Here is a 26,016-nt window from a genome sequence, read left to right as displayed (position 1 = left end):
ACAACTGTAAAATGCGGGCAATACCTACCTCATCGAGTCGTTAAGAGATAAAGCACGTGGAAACTCAGACTGAGGCAACGCTAACATTCAAACTGTGTAGGAGCAGCAGAAGCTCAGGAAGTGGAGGAAGGAGCCTGAGCCGCCTGTGTCCATAGGGCACAGAGAGCTGCTGGCACAGTGAGGCCGTGTTGCAATCAAAGAAGAAGAGAAAGAGGACAAGGAAGACGGCAGGATGCAGGTTTCCAAAGACAGTGATCTGAGTCTCACAGGACTAAAGAGACCCTTAGTAAAGTTAAAGAGGCCTAGAAGATTTCTGCCAAAATCTTATAATTGGCCAGACAATTGCCAGACACCCAGCCAACACTGGATGGAGTCTTTATTGGGTCCGGGAATCAGCGCATAGCTGCCGTTAAAACTCACGTTTTGTTAAATGCGCAATATACTCTTTCCCGTAAGTTTTAATTTTCCAAGATGAAGTGCCCAGCATGCCTTTTGGAAGTTATTTCCTCTGAAGTATCGATCTCTATTTTAAGTTAACCATTCCTGTTATCCGCCGTCCTAGCTGACCGTGTGGAATTCCCCCTTTCACCTCTGTGTTCCTCATTGGAAGTGATCTCCATGTGGGCAGGGACCACAACATGTCCTGGTCACTGTGAAGGTACAGCGCTGGGCATAGAGCAGAGATGGATGGATGGATGGATGGAAGGATGGATGGATGGAAGGAAGAAGGGTGGGTGGATGGATGAGGAGTCCACACAAAATAAGCCTTTATTGGGAGTGGGTTGAGGGTGTCACAAGTACAGGTCCTGGATGGTGTGCACAGAGCGCTTCCAGCTGTCCTTCCAGCGCTGAGCCTCCTTCACCTGCAGTGTGCTGTCATCCTGGATCTTCTTCAACTCCTCTTCCAATGACGCTAAATATTTCTGGGAGCAAGCAGCGGGAGGAAGCCACGTGAGGAAGGGCTTCTGGGCTCTGTGCCCTAGACGAACACTGTAACCTGCTGCCAGTTAGCTTTGAACCCACTCCAGGCACCGGCAAGAGTTCCACAGGTCATTTCTCATTACTTTGCCCAATAACCCGTCAGGCAGGCCCGGTTATTTCCCCCATTTTACAGATTGGGAAACTGAGGCTCACAACCTTGCCTGGGGTTATTTAGCTAGAAAGAGGCTGAGCAGGGACTAGGACCCTGCTCTATCTGATTCTGCACTCTGCCCTCCTTCTTAATCACCATCCCACACTGTAGCCTCCTTGGAGCTCAGGGGTCCTGGCTTCCTCGAGAGGCTGAGCCCACTAGGCCTGAGCCCTCACTGAACTTGGCAGCAGAGTTGCCCCCTCTGCCTGGGTCTTAGCATGGTGGCCTGGGAACTGAGGGCTCTCCAAATACTGGGGTCAGCATATCTCAGGACGAGGTTTCTCTCTGGGGCACCAGGAACAAAGGTCCACACATCTTCAGAGCCGAGAGGTCCCGCAGGAGGCCTCTGGGTGCAGCCTCCTCTTCGGGCAGGCCCCATGGGGTCTAACAGGCACTGGGTTCAAATCCTCGCTCTGCCACTCTGCAGTGCCATAGAGGGGACACACTTCTTTAAGTCTCAGTGTCCTCAGCAGCAACATGGGGACAATTCTACCTTCTTCATGGGCTTGTTACAAGGATCCAATGAGAAGGCTCACGTCGAGAACAGAAACTGCAGCAGGTGCTCAGGAACTGTCCCTTATTCCACCCATTGTCACCCGCTGCTCCCATGGCCTCCATGCCTCTGACTACTTTGTCCCCTCACTCTGTCTCAACTGTTCCTCGGAAAGCCTTCCTTCACACACACACCCCCACCCAAGTCTGGGTGTGGTGTCTCTCGGCTGGGCTCCTTCAGCACTGGGGCTCACACCATCAGACCCGAGCTATCATTGGGACTGGACACGACCTGTGGCTCACGCGCTGGTGCTTAAGAACATTGGCTGTTCCCAGTGCTGACACTGTACCCTGGGGCACCCTGAGGTGTGTCATCTGCTCCATGGACCAAATGACAGGGCACCTGGTGATAGCAAGCTCCCTCCTTCCCAAGGCAGCCACACCGAGCTGCCCTGCGTTCCCTGGGGTGCACCCACCCCACCCTGTCTCTCCACTCACCAAATAGATAGCATCTCGAGCTTCCACAGATGCCAGGTGGCCCAGGGTCGTTTTGGTGGTGGTGATTGATGGTGTTTTCTGGAGGAGAATCTTGTGTTGGATGGTGACTTCGGTGGGTTTGATTCCCGGCCACTTCCTACAAACAAACATGCATGAAAAGTCCTACAGGCTTATCTTCATCATTCACAGTGCACCCTTCATCCCTGGTGAAAAAGGTTAGCATTTAAAAAAAAAAAATTATCATGCTTTAAACGTCTAATTAAAAGAAAAACCCTGATAATAAACAAATGGGACCTAATGAAACTTAAAAGCTTTTGCACAGCAAAGGAAACCATAAACAAGAGGAAAAGCCAACCCTCAGAATGGGAGAAGATATTTGCAAACGAAGCAACTGACAAAGGACTAATCTTCAAAATTTACAAGCAACTCATGCAGCTCAATATCAAAAAACAAACAATCCAATCCAAAAATGGACAGAAGACCTAAATAGACATTTCTACAAAGAAGATATACAGATTGTCAACAAACACATGAAAGGATGCTCAACATCACTAATCATTAGAGAAATGCAAATCAAAACTACAATGAGGTATCATCTCACACCGGTCAGAATGGCCATCATCAAAAAATCTAGAAACAATAAATGCTGGAGAGGGTGTGGAGAAAAGGGAATCCTCTTGCACTGTTGGTGGGAATGTAAATTGATACAGCCACTATGGAGAACAGTATGGAGGTTCCTTAAAAAACTACAAATAGAACTACCATATGGCCCAGCAATCCCACTACTGGGCATATACCCTGAGAAAACCATAATTCAAAAAGAGTCATGTACCACAATGTTCATTGCAGCTCTATTTACAATAGCCAGGACATGGAAGCAACCTAAGTGTCCATGACAGATGAATGGATAAAGAAGATGCGGCACATATATATAATGGAATATTACTCAGCCATAAAAAGAAACGAAATTGAGTTATTTGTAGTGAGGTGGATGGACCTAGAGTCTGTCATACAGAGTGAAGTAAGTCAGAAAGAGAAAAACAAATACTGTATGTTAACACATATATATGGAATCTAAAAGAAAAAAAAAAAGGTTCTAAAGAACCTAGGGGCAAGACAGGAATAAAGACACAGACGTAGAGAATGGAAGTGAGAGAGTGGCGTGGACATATATACACTACCAAATGTAAAATAGATAGCTAGTGGGAAGCAGCCGCATAGCACAGGGAGATCAGCTCGGTGATTTGTGACCACCTAGAGGGGTGGGATAGGGAGGGTGGGAGGGAGACGCAAGAGGGAGGAGATATGGGGATATATGTATATGTATAGCTGATTCACTTTGTTATACAGCAGAAACTAACACACCATTGTAAAGCAATTATACTCCAATAAACATGTTAGAAAAAGAAAAAGAAAAACCTTACTGAGCACTTAACATTAAGCTTCGTCAAGTTCTTTTTTGCATTTTCATACAGTTTAAATCCATGTGTATACACAGTTGGGTTCTGCATGGGGAAGGGGAATCCCACACCTCTAGATGTTTCCCTTTTCTGGGTCTCAGTTTCCTCATCAACTGGCCAGCGAGGTGGCAGTCATCAGTTCCTGGCCTGCTTTTCCTATTCTGCTATAAAACCAGTGCTGACAACTTAGCTGGGCAAATCGCTGTCTTACTTCTTCCAGAGTAACATTCTTGGGTCACAGGGGACAAGCATTTTGGTAGCTCTTGTCATACAGGATGGACAGCCGTAGTGGATCACAGTGCCACCAGCAATCTGAGAATGTGCCCCACACTGGGACAGGCCTCTATTTTTTGGGGGGGCCCCTTTGTGGGTCCTTATCACATGAACTAATACCTGCTGAGCTCTTAGCATGTGCCGGGCACTCCAAGTACAATCGCATTGAACTTTCTCTTCATAATATCATGGAAGGTAGGCTGCCATGCCCATTTCACAGATGAGGAAACAGGCTTAGGACACGATGCCTTCCCAAGATTACCAGGTTTGTTTGACGTCAGAGCTCGTGGCCCTAACCATTCCACTGCACCACCCCCAGCAAATACAGCCATTTGTGGTATTACTCCCTGCTCTCGGCTCTCACCTGCTCCCTCGTTCAATCAGGGGCTTCTCACTCTCTTCCTCCAGGGAGAGCCCGTTGAGTTTCCTCCGTATTAGGATTGATGTTTTCTGTTTCGGGGGCTCCATCTCTGGCAGGCAAGAGACAGGTTACCGACAGCGGCCTCACCCACAGCCTGAGATCAAGGGGACCCCCGACCTTACATTTAGAGAAATGAGGGCTCGCTCCCCTCTTCCCCACTTGGAGTCTCAGGCAGGAGGCAGAGGCCCCTCCCAAACAGAAGCCAAATGCACCAGGTTCATAGGTGGGGGCCAAGGAGATGGCAAGGGGGTCAAAGCTGGAGGATGAGAGGTATGGTTTGGGCATGGTTCCCAGCTCCAAAGCCCTCAGAATGATGCTCTGACTTTCTTGCAGCTCCTGTGAGCCCCCGAATATGCTTTGTAGAGCCTTCTTTGGCTTATACTAGCTCAGATGGGTCCTGAACTAAGAATTTCTCCTGGAATGCATACATTCAATGTTGTCCCTCTCACGTCCGGCTCACTGACCTGCCCTTTGACGTGAAGAGAAAGGGGCTCCGTCCACGCGGTGAGCAGCCCTCTGCACCCTGGTCTGCATGGATGGCAGGGCCAGGCTGCTTGGCTCAGAGCAGGAGAGGCTCCTGTAGACCTGGTGCAGGGGGTCTCCCTGGCCTGGCGGTTCCCTCCAAGTTACCGAGGCTGCCTCCCTGCCGGCTCCTCTCGCCTGTTCTCCCTCAAGTGTGAAGCCCAGGGTCTCTGCAGGCTCTGCTCTCCCAAACCAGGCTCACATTTGCCAAAGAGAGCCCCAACACTGGAAAGTGACCAACGCCTCGAAATTCATATACATTTTGACCTAGAAAGTCCACTTCTAGGAATCTGTTGCCCCGAAACAGAGAAATATGGATGCAGACGTTCCCTTCAGCACGATTACAGGAGCGAAAAGCTGGACGTGGCCCGATGTGCACCAGCAGGGAACTAATCAGTAACATACGATGCACAGCAACTGAAAGTGCTCAAGGAGGTGGTGACTGGCTTGCCCAGCGTCCGCCCAAGGGGAAATTAGCTTACAAAAGAGCACACACTTGTGATCCATCCTCCCATCCCCCCGCTGATATCCACACAGGCCTGTGCCCAAAGGGAAATAACGAGGAGGACAGCCAGTGTTAAGGACACTTATTTCTGGGTAGAATGACTATGTTCTTCTCTTTCTTTGTAACTCATATTGAATTTCTCATTTTACTGTAAGAAATATTCATTGTCTGTCTAATGAAAACTTAAAAATATAAAAATAATATATTTATTTACTTAATAGATTAGTGATAAATGGATAATATTTAATATCTGATTTGAATCTTTGTATAGTTATAAAAGTAATTGGTGCACATTATAAAAAATTTAAACATCACCTAACGGGGAAAAAGAAAAGATTTTAGAAATCTCTCACAGCCCCACTTACCAGAGATGGTCATCAACAGTCTGGTACCTGTCTCTCAGGCTCTGTTGCTCTCATTCTCTGTCTCTGTCTGTCTCTCACACAGACTCATTTACATATTTGCGGGGTGCATGTTTATATCACATATGTGTTTTTTTAATAGTATCATAGGTAGGTATAATGGTCACCTTGCTTTTTCCTGTGACAGTGTTCCTTCAGGACTTTCTGGTTGGCACATAGAGACCTACCACACCCACTTGAACAGCTAGCTGCACAGTACTCCCTCCTACATCTGGACCATAATTTATTTACCCAATCCTCTATATGTAGATATTAACATTGTTTCCAGTTCTTTGCAATTTCAAGCAGTGTTGTGAAGAATCTGCTTGAAAATATATCTTTGAAAAAGTATGCACGTATTTCTGTTGGATAAATTCCCAGGGTTAGAACGGCTAGGTCAAATGCACACACACTCAGGACTTTGAAGGCACCGACAACAGAGTGTTCTCCAAGAGAGTGGGGTGGACGTACACTTCTCTGAGAGGCTCTGTGGTGCTCAGGCTTCCTGACAGCCTCACCAGTGCTGGCTGTCACTGAACTTAAAAGCCTTGCCAGGTTATTGGCGAGAAATGATATCTTAATAATGTTTATATTCACATTTTTCATCATTGGTGAAGTCAAGCATCTTTTAAATTTATTGGCCTTTTGAATTGCATGTTTGTTCTCTATCTCTTTTTACAAATTTGGCCTGTTAGAGTTCTTTATACCACAGGGATATTAGGCCATTCTCTGGCCTATTAGTTATTAGGAATATTTTTGCAGTTTCTGGTTCGTCTTTCCATATTTTGACATTTTTCCTTGTTTTTGTTTTGGCCACAGAGAAGTACCAGCCATTCCTTTATGGCTTCTGGCTCTCACAGTTAGGAAAGCTGTCCCTACCCCAAGATTATGAAAATATTTAGCATTAGGATTTCATTTTTTATATATAATCTTTGATTCATTTGGGAATTTGCTTTCAAGGAGTTTAAAAACTCAAGAGAGTTTTAATTAAAACAAACAAAAATTCATCAGTCCCCTCCATAGAGAATGTATTTTCATTCTGGGGGAGTTGGGGGAAAGCGGACGGCCCCCCCACCCCACCCCAGGCCCATCACCCTGTGTCACACCCCCTGGGGCCAGGGCACAAGGCCGGTGGCGCACATACTTGCAACCTGGACATCGTCAGTGGTGACCACCTCATCCAACTGCAGCAGGAACTTCTCAGTGAAGGTGGCCAAGCTGGCTATGAAAAACCGGCTGTACTTCCGGGTGAACTCCTGGAGGAAACATGGGGAACACGGTGCTGCAGGGAGAGGAACTTGTCTCCTAAGACAGGCTGAGGGAGGATTTGGGGAGCAGCATGTGAGACAAGACCAGGGCCACGTGTCAACTGTGTCCAAGTTAACAGGCATCTGGTCTTCCCCAGGAGGCCTCTCCCCAGAGGGGACTTGGTTTGAAGATAGGCAATGATTCTGAAATGGCCAAGGGACAGACATAGACAATTTACTAAAGAGGAAATAAAACTTGACATGGATCTTGGAAAAGAAGTTCTCATTAGTAATTAATTAAGTTAGAAATTAAAAAATGCAAGTTACAACGGCCAATAAAGACCATCTCCACCTATGACACCCGCTTGCTTTCATACCCTGCTTTGGCCAGGGTGTCAGCAAAGGGCCGTGCTCAGTGCTGTTGCTGGGCTGTCAGTGGGGGTGACCTCCGGAGGGCAGTGTAGCCCTCAGCATCTAGACATGGAGTGGATGGCACTACTGACCTCCAGCTGCTCCCTGGTCACCGCAATCAAGGTGTCCAAATCTTCCTGCCTTTTCTCTTCCACTTGACACAGAGACTCCATTTCTTGGAGATGTGCGGGGTGTCCAAGATTTGGGTGGAGCTTCTGGGCATTTTCATCCTTCAGAAAATCCAGAAATCAGTAGGTTTTTTGACCTGGTCTTGAGGTCAGGACCAAAAAGTCACTGGCCTATGTCCTCTGCCAATTATGGCCACGGCCAGACTGATGTGTGCACTGACCTGGGTGTGTGAAGGGCTGAGGAGTGGCAGAGGAGCGGCTGAGGAGGGAAGACAGGGGCATGGCTGGAGCTGACTCCAAGGGTTAAGAAGTGGGAGAGCTGAGCATCTGCCCCAGAACAGTCAGGGTTTCAGTCCAATAAAATCAATAGCATCCACGTCCCATGGCTCGAAGGACCATGTGGACAATTACTGTTGATCTCAATGGCCACAGCCCCATAGAACCAGCTGACCTAAAGGTTACATCCAACGAGGAGCGTGCTGAAGGCCTTCTATGAAGGAGCTGTTGGCTCAGCTCTCGTCTCTCCAGTGCCTAGTGTCCCTCACCCCCATCCAACAATCCCAAGCCTGGCCCACGTCCTTCCCTGGGACTCAGTTCTGCCGACGCCCCACCTCCGTTTCTGAACTCCCAGGGCCTCTGGTCCTGGAGAGGAGGGGGCTGGTCCGGGGTGCCCCACCTTCCTTCTCTCCAGCTGTTCCTGATAATTCGAGAACTGTCCCCGGATCTCTTTGGTGGAGGTGCAATATTTTTTCCAGTGGTGCTCCTTGAAATTTTCCATCACCAGCCAACACACCTGGGGCAATAGCTCCTCAAATCTCCTCATCTGGGCCCGTAATTCTGTAGGAATTGGGGGTGGGGGACCAGGGGTGAGCACAGAGCAGAGCCAAGTTGCTGCAGCAATCTCTCCAACAAAGGCTCAAAGCGGCTTCCCAAAGACAAAGGCTTGGTCTACAATGTGGTAATAGTTATTCCATCAAAAGGGGTCCTGTGGTCAAACCAGCATTAAAAGTACTGGACGAAACAAGCTCAAAGGACTTCTTTTCTACTCTCTGCAGGACTTTCCAGTGCTTTTAAAATGCACTGCATCTTTCAGCAGTTCTGTCTCATCCATTCTCTCTTTAAATATTGCCTTGACCCTAAGTCTCCTCCTCTCCCTCTAGACGTCTAAATAGCTGCACGCCAGACCTACCCTTTCTTCCATCTCTCTCCGCCTCTCTCCCGTATTTCCATTTCTTTGTTTTCCTGTGCTGCATTTTGGTTATTTTCTTTGGTATTAAAGCCATTCATAAGTTTAAAATTTCAATGATTTATTTTTCCAATATAGAAGTTTGATTTGGTTCTCTTTCATATTTACTTGGCCATTTTAATAGTCTTTTGCTCCTCACTCATGTTTCCAATTTCCTCTTTTATTTAACTCTAAATAAATACATTATTTTATATTCTGTGTCTGATACATTCAATATCTGAAGTCTTTACTGGTCTCATTCTGCTGCCTCGTGCTCAAGGTGCCTTTTTCTGTGTGTGTGTGTGTGTGTGTGAGTGTGTGTGTGTTTTACGGTGAACTCTTTTTTCTTTTGCGGTACGCGGGCCTCTCACTGTTGTGGCCTCTCCCGTTGCGGAGCACAGGCTCCGGACGCACAGGCTCAGCGACCATGGCTCACGGGCCCAGCCACTCCGCAGCATGTGGGATCTTCCCGGACCAGGGCACGAACCCGCGTCCCCTGTATCGGCAGGCGGACTCTCAACCACTGCGCCACCAGGGAAGCCCTGCGGTGAACTCTTATTCTGGGCATTTTATTTGTGGGAATCCCTGGAGGCCTGAACGGAAGGTGGGCTTTTCTGGAGAGGATTTGTAGTATCTCTACTAAACAAGCATCTGGGCATGACTGACTCAAAATCATTTTAAGTTAAGGTATCAGCTACAGGTCTTATGGATGATCCACAAACACAAAGTTGAATTTAGGTTTATCTAAGTGTGACTTCAGGTTTAAACACCACATAAGAGCTGGCTTACAGTTACGGATTTTCATTGGAGTTTTTCTTCTTCTTTATCCAGTGCCACGGCTTATAACAAGACAGTTTCCTTCTAGTCACTGGGGGAGGAGGGGATATGGTTTCTGTCTCATTCTCCTTACTATGCAGAGGGAGCCCTGTGGAGACCCAGTTTTCTGTGGCTTGTGCCCTTTCAGACTGCCCACCTTGGGTCGTCTGGTGCTTGGTCTCTGTTCCCAGTGTCCTGGAGGCCATGAAAACAGAGGCTCAAGTGGACCTGGGAGTCAGCAAAGCCCTCGTGGCACTAGCCAGAGTCACTGCTCAATTTATCTCTGATTTCCTATTCTCACTTAATCTTGGAGCCCTGTATGTTTCTTACTTTATAGCTAGCTCATCCATGCATTTAAAAGTTTACCGCAAAAGTTTTATATCCAGGATTTTTACATGTTTTCAGTGGGAGAGTTGGTCAGGATACTGGACTCCCTGAAGGAAATGGAAGTCTTCATTTAATGTGAACTGTCAATCTGCCCGAGAGGGACATAATCTGCAGCATTTCTCAAACCCATTTGACCAGGGAACCTCTCTTTTGAGGAAGATCACATAGGATGGGATCCCACAGAGTTCACATGGGGAAACACTGAGCTAGAGAAACAAAATGTTGCCCATAGTTTCCGTTCGTCATTCTACAGCTACAGTAATGAGAGCCACTGCTGATGATTTCCCCTGCATATGGCAGGGCTGTGAGGGGCTTAATCCTCAAAAAAGCCTTGCATGGTGGGTATTATCCTTGTCTCCATTTACAGGCAAGAGAAGGTGACTCGGTCAAGGTCATATGGCTGGGAGATGGCGGTGCTGGGTCTTGACCCCAGGTCTGGCCGTCCCCTAATCCTCTCCCTCTTCTACCTGTGCTGCCCCTCAACCAACACAGAAGGTCTGTGATGGGCCCTCAGGTTCCCTGCCTTACAAGCAGAAATAATCAGGACTTATGACTGCATAAAACACACATAGCTGTGGACATGGAGAAACAGGAACGGGGGCGGGACCTATGGGTGTGTTTTCACAGCTCCCTTTAGGTCGTTATAATAAACATAAATGGCAAGATGTATCCTGCCTGCCTCTTTTCATGTCCCTATTCTCTAGGAGGCTATGTCTATCAAGTTCATCATAGCCCAAACCCAGCACAGGCCAGGCATACAGTAGGCACTGTGGAAGGATTTTTCAAATGATTAAACACAGAGGCACCATATGACCCAGCAATTCTCCTCCTAGTTATAAACCCAAGAGAAATGAAATCACACATCCACACACAACATGCACGTGAACGTTTGCAGCAGCAGCATCCACAATTGCCAAAAGGTGGAAACAACAAAATGTCTATCACCGAATGAACAAATAATATTGCATGACTCCATTCATGTGAAAGCCCAGATAGGAACATCTAGAGAGACAGGAAGTAGATTAGCGGTTGTTTACGGCTGGGGATGTGATGGAGGGACAGTGGGTTCTAAAATTCACAGTGATGGTTGCACAACTCTATGACTATATTAAAAGCCACTGAATGGGTGTAAAGTGTACAATTCAATGTATTTTAATACATTAAAATTAAATAAAATTAAATGTATTAAATTCATTAAGTGAATGTTTCAGTAAAGCTGTAAAAAATATCTATTCAATGAATGAAACATTTTTAGTGATACAAATCACCATATTTCTCAAGAAAAGTGAATTTTTTTTGGCATTGTTGTTTCTCCCCAGTTAAATCTGATCAAGGTTTTTACCTAATTGTAAGATGTCAGCTTTTCACAGGGAGGCTCCTTTGCCTCCCCAGTGACCTCCAGGTCAGGAAGGCAGCATTCAGGCCGTGAGAGGCTCTGTGCCCCCAACCCCACTGGCCTGCAGCCCATCTGCTGGCCACACCCACCTATGAGGCAGGAGTTGTGGTACTCGTCAGCCTGGCTGTGGTACACCAGGATCTTCCTGCAGATGTTCTCTGCGCACTGGTCAAAGGTTCCGTACATGCAGTCGGGCCTGGTGATTGAGTGCTTGTCTTTGTGGTAAAACTCCTGCAGGAAAGGGTTGAAAGTGTGGGTGCCAGGCCCCTCCCCAGGGGGCTCTGGCTCAGCATCTTGGCATCCTCCACTGTGCTCTCCTCACCCCCTGGCCTTCTCTACTGCTGTCCTCTCCGCCAGGGTTGCTCCTCCTCCCTGTCTGTCCTTGTCACCACTGTCAGTATCCCAGGGCTGTGCGAGGCATGAGCGAGCCAATGGTATAATTCTAGGTATCTTTCAAGACTAAAATGGGTCTTCCACCCACCAGGCCGAGAGCTTTCTCTGAAGCGCCAAGCTGGGCCACTAATACGGATGACCCAGAGCTCTTCTCTGAAGACTCACAGCCCAGGGGGAGGCAGACAGGAAGCACACAGACACCCCTGTGTGGGGTGCACTGGACCGGAGCCCTGGGTCGCTCCTACTAGCGGCCCCCTGCTCCCACGGCCCCACCCATCCCTCTGTAGTGCCACCGTGTCTGTCATCCTCTGCTGGGTGCCGGCCTCTCAGGGACAGAGACGGGGCTTGTTCCTCTTGGCACACCCGGTATCTGACACACAGTAGCCAAGGAACGGTTGGTGGCTGAACAAATGGGTAAATGAATGGATGAGCTTGAATTTCTAGGATGAAAGACAGCACATGAGGTGACAGAAGCTGGGGACTGTAGTCATGAGGGCTGCAGTCCCCTTTGTTCAGTTTCACCCAAAGGCCATTATCAGCAGAAGGCAGGAGGCAGAGCCCACTGGGGACGTGTGACCAGCGGATGGCAAAGGGGCAGGTAGAGCCCTCACCTCTACCATGGTCAGCAGGTGCTCGTTGCTCTCCCAGAGGAGGCTCAGGATGATGCCTTTAAAATCCCTGCAACACACAGGAGACAGATCCCTGAGAGGCCTTGTCTAATCACACTAAACGGTGTGGACAAAGCCAAAGGGACTGAACATTCTGAGTACTCAGCAGCCCGGCCAGAACTGGAGTTGGACAGCTCGGGATGCCCAAGCATGTCCCCACCTAATATTTCTGTTCATCTAGTTGAATGCCTCTTGCATGTGACAAGCTGAGCTTGGCAGCTTCCAAGTGTCTCTGTTCTCTTTTGTCTTCATCACTTCTTGTAATTACTCATTCCTGCCCCAGGGCCATTGCTCACACTGATTCCTCTCCAGGGAACACCAATTTTCCTCTTGGTCACGTTTGTTCCTGCTCTTCCATAGATCCTGGCTCAGCGGTGATTCCTGACTGCCTTGTTCCAATGCTCTCGTGGCCCTCAGCTTTACAGCACTCCCCACAGGGGGACTGGGGACTGATCTGTGTGACTGGACATTAGCCCCATCTCTCCCAGCACCTGGTGAAGTCCACCAGGACACACACTGTGTGTCTGTTTTTGTTCACCATGGAATCCCCTGTCCCATCGCAGTGCCTGCACCTATCAGTGCCTCAGTCTTGGTTGAGGGAAGAAAGAATGATTTCTTATAAATATTAGTCTAACGAGCAAGACTGCCTGTAGGACCAAACATCCTCTTTCTGGTACCTCTGGCCTTTGGGTTGACTGTGCGCACACGAGGTCTTTACTGAACAAACCTGCACAGATCCAGTGAATATTCCTGTCGGTTAGGTCAACTGTCTCAACAGTTAAGACTGAAATAAGGGACAGATGTGTTAGAACTGCATGTACCTGTAGGACAGCTATTTTTTCACAGTTTCTATAAAGTGATGCAGTGACTGCTTTACACACACATCAGTTTTGGCATTTTCTAAAATACATGTATATTACTCATGTGATCTTTCATTTAAAAATTCATTCATCGTAATTAAAGAAAATTAGAAATAAACTGAAAAGCAAGAAGAAAAAAATAAATGCTAACATTTTACTGTATTTCCTTCTGCTGATTTTTAAATTGGTCTGGAGCTAGGTTCATGGGCATTTTACATTCTGCACACTTAAAAGTGTTCCCCCTACATTATGATATCATTTTAAATGGCTGTGTGACACCATCCAGTATGTATGCACCGTGGTTTACAATCCCCCATTTTTGGACCTTTAGGGTTTTTTTCCCATTTTTAACTGGGATAAAAAGTATTGCATATGGTTTATCATGCAAGCGTTTTCTTCTTCATAGATGGTTTCCTTGGTAGAGGGACCCACGGACCTGCACAAAAGGCATAAACTTATGGCCTTCACTATACTTTTCCCGACTGCTTTCTGGAAAAGTAATTTGCTGTCTGTTGACCTTGACAAAAACTCTCCCCTCGAGCAAACGTTAGGCTCCTCTGCATGCTTTCACTATACTTTCCCAAATACTTTTCCACTGTGGGATTCATGACCTTGACGTGATTTTACTAAGGATAACTTGGAACCTCACTGGCTTCCTGCGGAAACAAGATCTCCCCAAACTGGAGGGGAGACCCCCCCAAGACCTCTCTCTCCCACCACGCCTATGCTCCTTCTTCCTCCTTTTGCCACCTTCCACCTTCCCTTCAGTTCCCTGGCTTCCTTTGATATGACCCCTTCATAGCCCTACCTCGCCTGTCTCTCTGTCCACCCTGCCAGACCTCTCCTTTCCCACTCCAGCCCTCAACTCCCTACGGTCGCTTGACCTAAATTCAGGCGTCCTGTCCCCATCAGGGCTCTCAAGGGACAGAGGAACTCCTGAAAGCAACTGCCTGAGGCTAAAGAGGAAAAAGGGCTAATTTGAAAGAGGTTGGATGTTTCACCGGCTCATATGCACTCTAGAATTCGGAAACTCTTGTTAAGTTTACTTATTTTATGGCAATATAATTATTTGTGTGAATTCCACAAAAAGCTGTCCTCCTTGTAACAGGACGTAACTGGAAACATTGATGTATAACCAAGGCTTTGACTGAAATGTCATATGGACAACGATGCATAGGATCAGACGTGACCAAACAGTTTCAAGAAACTAAGGTTGACTTGATGGAGACAGTGCTTCAGAGCCCTCTTGGGAAAACCCACCTGGCACCTGGCTAATGAGGTTCCCAGCCTCACAGGTGAGTAAGGAAAACCTGAAGGTACTGTGGGGACCTCAAGAAGAGAGGCTTTCACCCAAATCTATAGGTACTGCAGGTGAAATCTGACTCGCCTTTTTGGCTTCAAGAGGCTTTTAAGAGTCTAATCTGAGATTCTTTTTGAGAAGTTCCAGCGACGCAAACGTAAAAAGTTTAGGTGGTCAGTCACCACGCCTGCTGCACTTATGTAAATAATCAGGCAAAGCTAATGAGACCAGACTTGTTTTGTAAACAAGAATCAAAAAGAAGGGCGACATAAATTTTATGTTTCAGTGGGAAACTATAGCACTCTCTCGTGATTAGTAGATTCTACCCCTATTCATTGGCTTTGAGGTTTTGTGACCTCCCTGGAAACTGGCACGGATCTCGCTGTCATGTACGTTTTGTCAGTTCTTACCAAATCTCAATTCTTCTAGTCTCCTCCAATATCTGCCTACAACTCCCCACTGAGAGCTGAAACCTGACTATCTAGGTCCCTGTTGGGACTCGAGGTTGTTCTGTAGCTGGCTTTTCCTCCAGGATCCAAAGAAGCCCTGCCAGCTGGAGTGGGGCGATGGGCAACTGGAATGCCAGGAGCTACTCCCGAGTGGGCCCCTCTGGGTGCTTCAGGCCCAACGTCTAGAAAGCCCCTTGACTGGTTGCCCTACCACCAAGTCTCAGTAGACGGTTCAGCTGGCCCTTAAGGAACAAAAGGTGACTGAATAGAAATGAACTTATTGTTCAAAGGAAAGAAGAATGGCTTCTTGGTGAACGTCTAAATTTGGTGGAACTATCTCTCAATAAATTTAGGTGAGTTAGGCTGAGACAAACCAATCTTGACTCTTACCCATCCCCATGCCGACCTCTCCTGCTCTGCCCCCTACTTCCCATTTCCCTTGGCTGAGTTAGATTTAGCTGCCCCCTGACAAAGATGACAGGTTAAAATGGAGTTAAAGGACATGGCATTGACACTTACTCCGCCGGAGGAGGTGGCTTGTCTCCGAGCACCTGGTACTTTCTATCTAGTCTGTTGGGCTTGGTGTACCGTGTGATGCTGTGGGGCAAAGGTGCGTCAGTGCTCTGGAGGCTGGAGATGAACACAGGCAGACCTGAGCCCACGTGAGCCCCCCCCCACCCCGGGCCTGCCTGTGCGGCCCCACGCTTCGAGATGCTCCCTCCCGCTCGGCAGCTCTGGAGACAGCTTTATCGCGGGGCTGGAGCCCTGACCACTAAAACCCACACAAGGCTGCCGAGAGTGGTCAAGGGACAGAGGTGCTCGGGCCCAGAAATCTGTATCCTTTTCTGTGGTGAGGACCCAAAGAAAACTAGGTTGAGCCACATGTAGGGTTGCCAAATTTTCAAATAAAAATACAAGTTAAACTTGAATTTCTTAATACAACACTGTAAATCAACTATACAACAATAAATTTTTAAAAAGAACTCAAATTTCATATAAGCAATGAGAAATTTTTAGTGAACATCCCATGCGATATTTGGGACACACATATATAATATTAAAAATATTACGTGTTGTTCACCTGAAATTCAAATTTAACTGGGCATCCTGAATTTTTATCTGGCAGCCCTAGCAACATGTACTTCATTGGTAACCACTGAGAGACTGAATATGCAAATGGACAACAGCTGGACCATATGTAAGTAGAGAACTCTGGCCCATAAGCTGCAACAACCTGCCTAGGACACCAACCCCTTAGCTACAATAAATAACTCAGGAAGCCGGCTTGTGGAAGTCAGACTCGCAGGAGGACAGATCGCTATTTCTAGCGGCAATCCAGGAAGCCAAACAATACCGTGGAAAACCACCCAACTCCCGGACAGGTTCCCAGGGTGGGAGGCCATGTGAGCCAAGCCACTGGGCGGGGGTGAGCACAGACCAGTCTAAAGCCGGTGTCAAAGCCGGCCCCTTGTGGGGTCCCTTGGAGTGTCAGGGCTGTGAGCACAGGAGGTGCACTCTGAGGACATGGTCTGGTAAAGGGTGGCGGGGTGGGGTCTGAGGCGGGGAGATCGCAGGCAGCCTAGCCTTTCTACCTCGCTGCCAAGGTGGCACTGGCAGTGGACAAGCCCTTCTTCACGGAGTTGTCTACCCGGCTCCGCAGTCGCTTCAAGCCTTTGGGTGACGAGCACCCAGGACAAGAACAGAGAATCCAAGGTGAGGTGGGGCCGGGTGGCACCACCAGCTGCCCCACCACCGGTGCCCTGAGACCTGTTTGCCTCTACCTGTTTGGGACCGCTCTTTGTCACACTGCTGGGTTGGACATTTGGAGTCAGGAAATCTGAAACCAAAGGAAAGGATGTGAGCTTTTCCCCAGTGACCACAAGCACGGCTCAGGCCAGGCACTGGGCACCATCCCAGTTAGCCCACGATGCCACGCGAGTCTGCCCAATCGTGAGCCCCACTTCAGAAGAGGAAGCTGAGGCTTTGAGAGGAGAAGCCCCCGCATAAGGTCACAGCTGTCAAGGGTGGGCTCACATGGGGGCTGGCTCCCGAAGGCTCAGGGCCCCACTGTGCACACCCAGGCCACTCACTGCAGGATCCTCCTGACCACCTCCACAGCTGGGTCTTCAATCAGGGACTTCCCCATGCGGCTTGGCTGGGTGAAGGACTCGGGGGTGACAATGTCTACCTTGGCCTCTTCTTCATGGGCTTCTGAAGACACCAGGATGTCACTCTCTACCACCAGGTTGGTCAAGATGTTGTCCTGAAGGCCAAAGATCAGGGCCCAATTGTGTGGGTGGCAGGCAGGCAGGCAGGCTGGGTTCCCGTCCCAGCACCACCTTGCCCAGGTGCTGTGGCTGGAGGCCAGCTGCCTGACCTCTTTGAGCCTCCCTTTTCCCTTCCGTGAAGTAGCAGTGATCATATCTACCTTAGAGGACTATTCATTCATTCATTCATTCATTCATTCACACGTGCATGCTTCAAAAATGTTTCTTGAGTGCCTGCTTTCTGCAAGCCTCTACCTGGGTATGGGACACAGGATGAAGAGGCCACATGTGACCCTTACCCTCATGGAGCTTACAGTCTGGTCAGAGAGACAAGACATTTATTTGACCACAAATAAATGGTCAAAAATGGGGCCAGGGCTTCCCTGGTGGCGCAGTGGTTGAGAGTCCGCCTGCCGATGCAGGGGACACGGGTTTGTGCCCCAGTCCGGGAAGATCCCACATGCTGCGGAGTGGCCGGGCCCGTGAGCCATGGCCGTTGAGCCTGCGCGTCCGGAGCCTGTGCTCCGCAACGGGAGAGGCCACAACAATGAGAGGCCCACATACCGCAAAAAAAAAAAAAAAAAAAAAAAAATGGGGCCAGTGTTATGAAGGGGAAGTTCCAGCGTCTTCCCTGAGGCTGAGGGTCATGGACCTGTAAGGCCACCCGTAGATGTGCCCAGGCGGTGTTTCTGACCAACGGACAAGTGAGTGAATGAGTACGTGGATGAGTGAGTGGCCACCTCCACCTCGAGTTGGACCTTAGAGAAAGGGTGGGAGTGGTGGCCCACCACGAGTGCTTAGGTGAACTCTTCCCTATTTTATCCTGCATCTTGGCTCAGTGCTAGACTGTAAGCACTGTAAGGGAAGGACTCCAGCTGGACTCCTAAGTTTCACCTTGTGGGGTGCAGTACTGATGGCGTGATGGAAGCTTAGCGCTAGTGGCACAGCGGGAAGAGCCTCCCCAAAGAAGGAAGGGCTGGTTCAGAGCGTGGCAGTGTGAGGCAGGGCCTGAGGGTGGCCAGAGCAGAACTTGAGGGGTGTCCGCTTATGCTCCCATTGGCTCTGTCACAGCCCTTCTGGCAGCTGGTTGAGCGCCTCTGGTGTTTAAAGCTTGGTGAGAGAGGGTGGGGTGAGGGCGACAGGTTCTGCCCTCTTGGGGCACACCGTCTAGGGGAGACGGCTCCTAAAAGGGAGACCTCACTGCATGGTCTGTGGGCTCATGGGGAAGTGGGACATGCCACCAAAACCAGGGGGTGAGAGAAGGCCTGGGGGAAGAGGCCTCTTACGGGGCCAGAGAAATGAAGTGCCCGTGGAGGGCAGACCTCGGAGGAGGCTGCTGCGCAGGTCTAGGTAAAAGGTCTGGATTTTGTCCCAAGGGCAGGAGAGTGACACGGGAAGACTGGCCTTATCCAACATGAGGTCTGGCTGCAGCTCTGGGAATGGATCATGGGGGAAGTGAGAGGATAAGGGCAGCCATGTGGGCAAGAGACGGGGGGTTGGACAAGGCCATGGGGGTGGGGTGGAGAGAAGCCAGTAGCTGCTCACGGCAGCGGGTGGGAAGGAAGAGGCTGAGAGGTGAGGCTGCCCTGAGAGCTGGTGGGCCCTGATGGCGGGAGGAGGTGCTGCCAGGAGGCGAGGGGTCTCCTAAGAGACCAGTGCAGGGAAGTGACCCATCTGGGATTGGAACCCAGATCTGACTCCACAGCCTGTGGCCTTTCCAAGGCAGCCCAGCAGGCCTGGCTTCCAGCAGTGGCCTGGGAGATCTTCTTGCCTTGGGCTGTGCTGAGCCCTGCGGGTTTCCTGGAAGCCCGGACCCAACAGTTCAGCCGCTCTTCCCCATGGCCACCCCATCCCGTTCCTTACGGTAAGGACCACTTGAGTCACAGATACCATGTTCAGCTTGCAGTTGAGATACTGAATCCTCGGGCTCAGTTTTTCTTTCCAAGTTCGAACAAGGCCAAGGAGGTCTTCTGTGGTCACTATCTAGTGCGAACATGGAGGAAAAAAGCCACAGGAAGCAGGCTGCGGGCAGGCAGGCTGACTCCATGTGAACTGCAGGAACCGGCTGGCTGGCAAGGACACCTCTTGGCTCCATGGAGGCCCCTCACTTGCAGGGAGGGCCCTGTGGGAGTGGGGAGCCCTGGGCTGGCTCTCTCAGGTGGCTCCACTGCAGCAGTGGATCCTTCCCTGATGGGGCATCGGGAGTTCTATTCCTGGTTCTAGGGGTTTGCTCTGGGCAAATGATTTAAGCTTGTTCTACTTAGTCTCCCCGTCAGTGTGATGGGGACACAGTATGTTCCTTCGGATCTCTTCTAGTTCTAATGCTCTACGTGTAGAAGGAAATATTCGGCCCAAGATGGCGAGGGCGTGTAGGCGGGAAATGGCCACAGCCTTTCTGGAGGGTGATCTGGCTATCAGATCGAATACGTCAAATACATGACCCCTTAGAGCAACAATCCCACAGACCATACCTTGCAGGGGGCAGGAAAACACCCGTGAGGATGTTCACCTTCCCCAAGCAGCACGCACAGCGCTCAGTGGTCCCCACACATTGCTCCCTGAATGGCTCACTGACCTAATGGATGACCCAGGCCAGGTGGCGCCTTGGCCTCTTCCCACTCCCTTCATTTCCAATGCACCCTGAATCCCGCCCATTCCCCCACCGCTCAACCCTGGGATTGGAACATGTCCCTGCTGGAGTCTCGAGTGGTGACACTATTCGGTCTTGGCACTCTGCCTCATTCCTACCTGCCTCCCTGCCTTTCTGCACCCAGCAGCCAGAAGGTCTTCTTTAACGTGGCACTGAGCACATGGCCCTGGGCACACCCTTCCCTGGTCCCCACTGCCTTCACCGAGCATCTGATGCATTGCTTCCGCCTCCTGATGACCACCCGGCAGGAGAGTCCAACCAGTGTCCTCCGCCAACACAGGACCACCCGCCCGCTCAAGCAAATGCTCCCCACCCCATGCCAGGGTCTGTGCAAGCCCCCTGCTACCCTGCCCACTGCCCTGACACATCAGATAGGAAGTGAGGAAATGTGGGAGAGCAAATGCTTCTGCTCTGAAGAGAGAGAGCTGTCCCTAAAGGGCCTGCTGAAGCGGTCACAGCAGATTAAGCTGGTTTTCCCCTGCTCCCCCCGTGTATGTGTAGAAACATCTGCACGAGAACACAAGAGGTTACACGGGACCTCCACTCTGTGCTTTGTGGATGTTCGAACTTTTTTCACCAAGCACATGTAACTATGCAAGAAAAAGCAGTAAAGATAGAAAAATAAATGTCCTCTCAGTGCTAAGAACAATAAAACCTCAACTTAGTCACTGAAATGGAAGACAGAACCCCTGGCCAGGACATCTGGTTCTCGAGTGCCTGGCTGAACTGTGGAGAAAAGATTACTTGGAGTGACCAGGGTGCAGGTGGCACAAGGGACAGAGACATACACTAGAGGCAGAAAAACAAGCAAGTCAACAATGTAAGCACGCAGAGACCCGCTACGCTGGTCAGGGCCTGGCAGGCACCTGGAACCTCGCTTCTCCCAGACTTTGCTCCAATTTGGACTTTTCACAGCTTATACACAGGAAATGGAAGTAACCAATTTATGTGCAATGGTCAAAACAAAAGGAAAATCGAACAAAAGGTGGTTGTTCAGAGGGCAGAGTCCTGCCTCTGTTATTCATCCAGGGCTGCGTTCCAATTACAGGGAGGGCGGCCTGGTGACATCAGAGGGGGAGGGAGGCCAGACTCAAGCCCCTGTGCTCACTGGCCTCAAGATGCCTGCCTGGGAGGTGCTAGGGGCCGGGGGCAATGGCTGGTTTCTCTTCTCGTCCTTAATTCCATTGAATAAAACAGGGGTTAAGTAGGAAGGCTCAGAGGCCCCGCTGGAGGTGGAGAAATCTTGACCACAGATGTAAGTTTATTTCCAGTTTACGATTCTGGCCTGATGCACCTTTACTATTCATAACTTAGTATCCACTGAGAACTTACTTTTTCATCTCCCCTTGAGCTTCGGCACATTTGCACCTTGCTTTGAAGCTGCTCCAGAGAAGAATTTAATCCATCTGTTTGCAAATTGGATTTTGCAACCTAGAAAAACCAGAGGTTCTGAGATTTGTTTCTAGAATACTTATTTTGATCAAGAAAATGTTCCGCAAATCATTATCTGAGAGGTGGATTAAGTACCGAAAAAATGAACTCAGGGGGAACAATGCACAGTCATATCAGAAACTCGATCAATGCAAATTTAAAGGACTTTTTTTTACTGTCAAATAGTAAGTTTTAAAAATAAAACTGGTGACCTGCAGTACTGGTTGAGGGCGTTAGGAGGGACACACTCATGCCCTATTGGTGAGGGGGATGTCTGTACAAGCCACCTGGAAAGTACAAAGAGCCTTAAAACATTCATGCTCTAACCCAGTAATTCCAGCTCTGGGAGGCACCCTATGGACACCATCAGAGTTTCCAGTGCAAGCATGTCTAACACACCATTGTGTATATTATAAGTGAAACCCACCAGATGTTCCTCCAGAAAGGAATGGTTAAGTAAAAATGGCAACACATTAGGGAGAGAGAAACCATCAAGTGATGTTTTTGAAGAAACTTTTCAAGATTATACAGCTTAAAAAATTGTAATAAATAGCACCCTTCCCTTGTCCCCACTGCCCTGACCCTCACTCCAGCACCAGGAGCCCAGCTCACACGGCCCTGCTGACCCGGCCCCCACTCCAGCCTCATTGCTCCCCACTTTTTCCTGCTCGAGCTCTCTCTCTCACCTTGGCTCCAGCTTCCCAGGATTTTTTTCACGATCTCTCCAGGACACTGCTCCCCATCCTCCTGCCTGGCTGGCTCTTCCTTCGCCATCAAGCCTTGGGAAACACCACTTTCCTAGTCCAGGTGAAATCCTCTCCTCTACATCCCCATGCACCTCACACAGCCCTCATGGCCTCTGTAGCCCAGATGGCCTGGCATGTCTAAGGCCTGAATTTCTGGTGTCAGTCAGACCTGGGTTCACATTTTGGCTCCACCATTTAAGAACTCTGTGTTCTTGCCCTAAGTCACTTAATGACTCTCTGCCTCAGTTTCCTTATCTCTAAAATGGGGATAAGAACGGTACTTGCCTCACACAGCTCTTGTGAGGACTCACACAGTTAATCAAAATAAGCCCACTGGTAGGCTGCATGGTGCATAATAACTCAGTGGATGTTAGAAACTATTACGATTTAATCTCTGACTTCCGGGCTGGAGTGCAAGTCCCATGGGGCAGAGACCACACCAGTATCCCCAGCACCTGGGACAGTGCCTGGCATGCAGGTGTGTGTGATAAACATCAAGTCCCATGGGGCAGAGGAAGAATGAATCTGTCCTACCTCGCACTTGATTTTCACTTGCAGATTTGTCAGCAACCGCTGGATTTTCTCTATGAAAATAAGGTCCACAGACAGGTTATGGAATTTACTTTCAAACTTGTTGATGATATCATTAGCCTTAAAGAAAGAGAAAAAGTAAAGGAGTGGGGCTTAATTTGGAACTTTTGGACTTTAGAAGCAGAGGGGGACAGGCTCAGCTAATGGTTGGAAAGGGGGCTTGACCAGCCTATCAGGCAGTGAGCAAGGCAACCACCTTGTAAGCGGGTATGACGGGAGCCTGGCTAGAGGTCATGGTGGGGCCTGCTCACCTGGTCCAGGTACTCGCTCTCCATCTTCTCCATCCTGATCATGATTAAATTTTCAACAAACTCTATCCGGGCAGCTTCCTTCTCCAGTCGATGACACAGTGAGTCAATTTCTTCAGAAGAAAAGTTGCCTCCCTCTGAGAACAATCTGAAAATAATTTGGGAGAAATAAATCCACTGATCAGACCTGAACCTTTCCACCCAGTCCAAATACTGTGGTTGACAAGGCTTTAGATTAAAAGTACAAGACCATGGAAAAACAAATGCAGGTAGCTCAAGGACAGAAGCAGGGAAACAACCCAAATGTCCATCAAGAGATGAATGGATAAACAAAATGTGGTACATCCACACAATGGAATATTACTGAGCCTTAAGAAGGAACGAAATTCTGACAGATGCTGTGACATGGATGAGCACTGAAGACAGCATGCTGAGTGAAAAAAACAGACACACAGAAGAACAAATCTGGTGTGATTTCACTTCTACGAGGTCCCTAGAGTAGTCAAATTCATAGAGACCGAAAATAGAATGGTGGTTCCCAGGGGCTGGGGGAGGGCGAAATGGACACTTAGTGTTAAGTTAGTGTTTAGAGATTCAATTTGTGAGGGTGACAATGTGCTGGCGATGGATGGTGGTGATGGTAGCACAACAGTGTGGATGTACTTAATGCCAGTGGACTGGACGCCTAAAATGGTTAAAATGGATCATTTTATGTTACGGATATTTTGTCCCTATTAAAAAACGGAGAGGCAAACAAGACCACCTCTCAATAGAGGAAGCCCAGTGGCCCACAGAGGCCCCAGATGCTGGCTCTCACCTGCAGTGCCTGACAAACTCAACGTTGGTGTAGCGAAGCTTGCCCAGGCTCTCCTCCAGGTACTGGCGGAAGCTGCGCAGGGACACCTGGACGACGTCGACGTAGCTGAGCAGTTCCTGGTGCAGAGTGCTGCTGAGAGTGACCAGCCTGGGGGACACGGGAGGGCAGGGTGGTGACCTGGGCACGGGCGGTCAGCCTGGGAGGTGGCTTGAGCTCCACATGCCATGCCCAGCTGTGGGGTCACCAGAACCACTGCCTGTCTTCTCTGGGTAGAAAAAGAGGCCTTAGAAGGAAATTCACGATGCCAGTGCATGTGGGGCTCTCAGTGAGCTGGACCAGAGGGCAGCCCTCTCCTCTGTCCAGCCCCTGCCACCAGATTGCTAAGAGAATCCCCAGGTCCTACTGGCTCCGCCTCCTCCTCCCTCCACCCGCTATAACTCACAGGCACCTCACCTCAAACCCCTGAGGGGCCTCCTGGGACCCCTCACTCTGCCCTGAGATCAGGGCATCTCCACCTCGAGCCGGGCCAGTGCTCCTCTCCGACGGGGGAACCCTGCCCCCTCCCCACCTTTCTCCATCCCAGGCCGGAGGGCCTCCGGCAGGAAGCTCTTCCTGACTTCCCCTGATAGGAGCGGTCCTTCCCACCATGGACGTTTCAGGGCACATCATCTGCACCCCGGCACTCTGACCACAGGCACCCTTTTCTCTCTTTGGCTGCTCCCCCACCCCCAGCGCCCAGCCCCCAGCCAGACGCTTCACACAGCTGCACCCTTGCGAAGAGGTGAAAACCCTTCTGGAAACCCTGACCCTTCTATTACCCACAGGGTGTGGGGTAACCACTCCTCTGAGAACAGCCACCTGGCGGGGATTCTAGGGCCACGAGGCTGCAGCTGAGACCCCCAGTGCCCTTACTTCTGGCTCTTGGTGGCGTTCAAGAAGATGTGCTCCATGTCACAAATCTTGCGCTGGAAGTCTTTGCTCCTCATGTTCTGCTCCTCTTGGAACTGGCAGAACATCCTCCTCTCCTTCCTCAGCATCTCCATCACCCCCGCACAGTGGCTGTCCAGCCGCTCTTGGTGAAGCAAGAGTTCGGCTGGAAAAGGACAAGGGGAGATGAGCCCCTCCAGGATCTCAAGCCAGCTCAGGACAGCGCTTTCCTGGACAGTGATGTGCCTCTCCCGGGCCAGCTACAGAGCAGGGACCTTTCAGGCCAAGGTCCCTTATCCTGTCCCCACTGCCCTCCCCGGGGCCTGGCCTGGGAATGGACACAGATCTCAGGGAGGCCAATATGAGACAGCCCTGGGTCTTTAACTGGAGAGGAGGATCTGGCCGGCTGTGATCAGCGAGGTTCCTGCGGTGGAGATACCCTGCCTGCAGCAGAAGGGAACAAAGCCTGGGAGACGGACAGCACCTCCCACCCCAGGAGCAGGTGGGATGGGTGTTGGGGAGGGCAGGGATCTCGATGCGAAGGCCTGGGAGAAAAGAGCCAGCAAAAAGCTGGGCAGTTGGCATGTGTTCCTTTATATCAGTGGCTTCTCATTTCCAATGAGCCTCAGTTACAATGGACTTCAAGAGCTCCATCATAGGCCTTTAGAGTTAGCAGAGAGTCCCAGCTCACCTCATCTCACCTCCTACTGCCTGGAGTGGAGGAAGTGCTATGGTCTCAGCTCTGCCAAAAACAAATGGTGCGATTCTGGGGCTTTGCTTCTCCAGCCTCGTTTTTCACATTATGCACTGGGCCAGGAGCCAGGGAAGGGGAAGGAAACCAGCCTTCAGGGAGCATCTTTGTTTATACTTATAATTAACGCACACATTTCCCGTATGAGGACAACGAGGTTCCAAAAGTGAAGCTGGTCTCCCAAGGCCACAAGCATTGGGCCTCTGGAGTCCACACTCTTTCGCTGCTCCAGGCAATAGGAGGTTGGGTGGGGTCACGTGGAGGCTCTCTGGAAGCTTTCAGGGTCAATAATGGAGCTTGAAGTGTGACTCGAGTAAAAACCTGACAGGAGCCGTTGAAGGATCCAAATAAAAGTGCCCTCCCTCCAATTAATGGAGCCCTCTGCCTTAGAGAGAAAGGGCATGTCTTTTTAAGTGTTAAAAATTGTAAGCTGAAAATAATGGCTACCACTTTTGGAGGTTCTGGTTTATGCTAGATGCTCATGATTCCTCACTGTACCATTTCAAGGAGAATTAATTACCACCAACAGCATGCCTTCTGCAGGTTAGGAAGGGACCGGAGAGGTCAGGTAACCTGCCCAGAATCCCACAGCTAGACAGGTTGA

The 26,016-nt window shown here is 49.7% G+C and overlaps 1 protein-coding gene across 1 annotated transcript in view; it reads right to left on the bottom strand.

The window, feature by feature from the left end:
• Positions 1-743: 743 nt before the first annotated feature.
• CCDC180 (coiled-coil domain containing 180) overlaps positions 744-26,016 on the bottom strand; it is a 55,661-nt gene continuing 30,388 nt past the window's right edge. The window contains 18 exon segments of the mRNA XM_073806312.1: positions 744-923; positions 2,123-2,258; positions 4,220-4,325; positions 6,849-6,960; positions 7,455-7,592; positions 8,167-8,327; positions 11,404-11,545; positions 12,319-12,385; positions 15,504-15,581; positions 16,577-16,734; positions 16,737-16,821; positions 17,075-17,247; positions 19,115-19,234; positions 21,234-21,332; positions 22,613-22,729; positions 22,921-23,065; positions 23,735-23,881; positions 24,647-24,827. Coding sequence (XP_073662413.1) covers positions 792-923; positions 2,123-2,258; positions 4,220-4,325; positions 6,849-6,960; positions 7,455-7,592; positions 8,167-8,327; positions 11,404-11,545; positions 12,319-12,385; positions 15,504-15,581; positions 16,577-16,734; positions 16,737-16,821; positions 17,075-17,247; positions 19,115-19,234; positions 21,234-21,332; positions 22,613-22,729; positions 22,921-23,065; positions 23,735-23,881; positions 24,647-24,827 — 2,297 coding nt within the window. The 3' untranslated portion in view covers positions 744-791.

The sequence above is a fragment of the Tursiops truncatus genome, chromosome 6 (assembly GCF_011762595.2).
Source record: "Tursiops truncatus isolate mTurTru1 chromosome 6, mTurTru1.mat.Y, whole genome shotgun sequence".
Lineage (NCBI taxonomy): Eukaryota > Metazoa > Chordata > Mammalia > Artiodactyla > Delphinidae > Tursiops > Tursiops truncatus.
The sequence above is the reverse complement of the archived record's forward strand: the minus strand, read 5'-3'. Positions and strand labels throughout refer to the sequence as shown.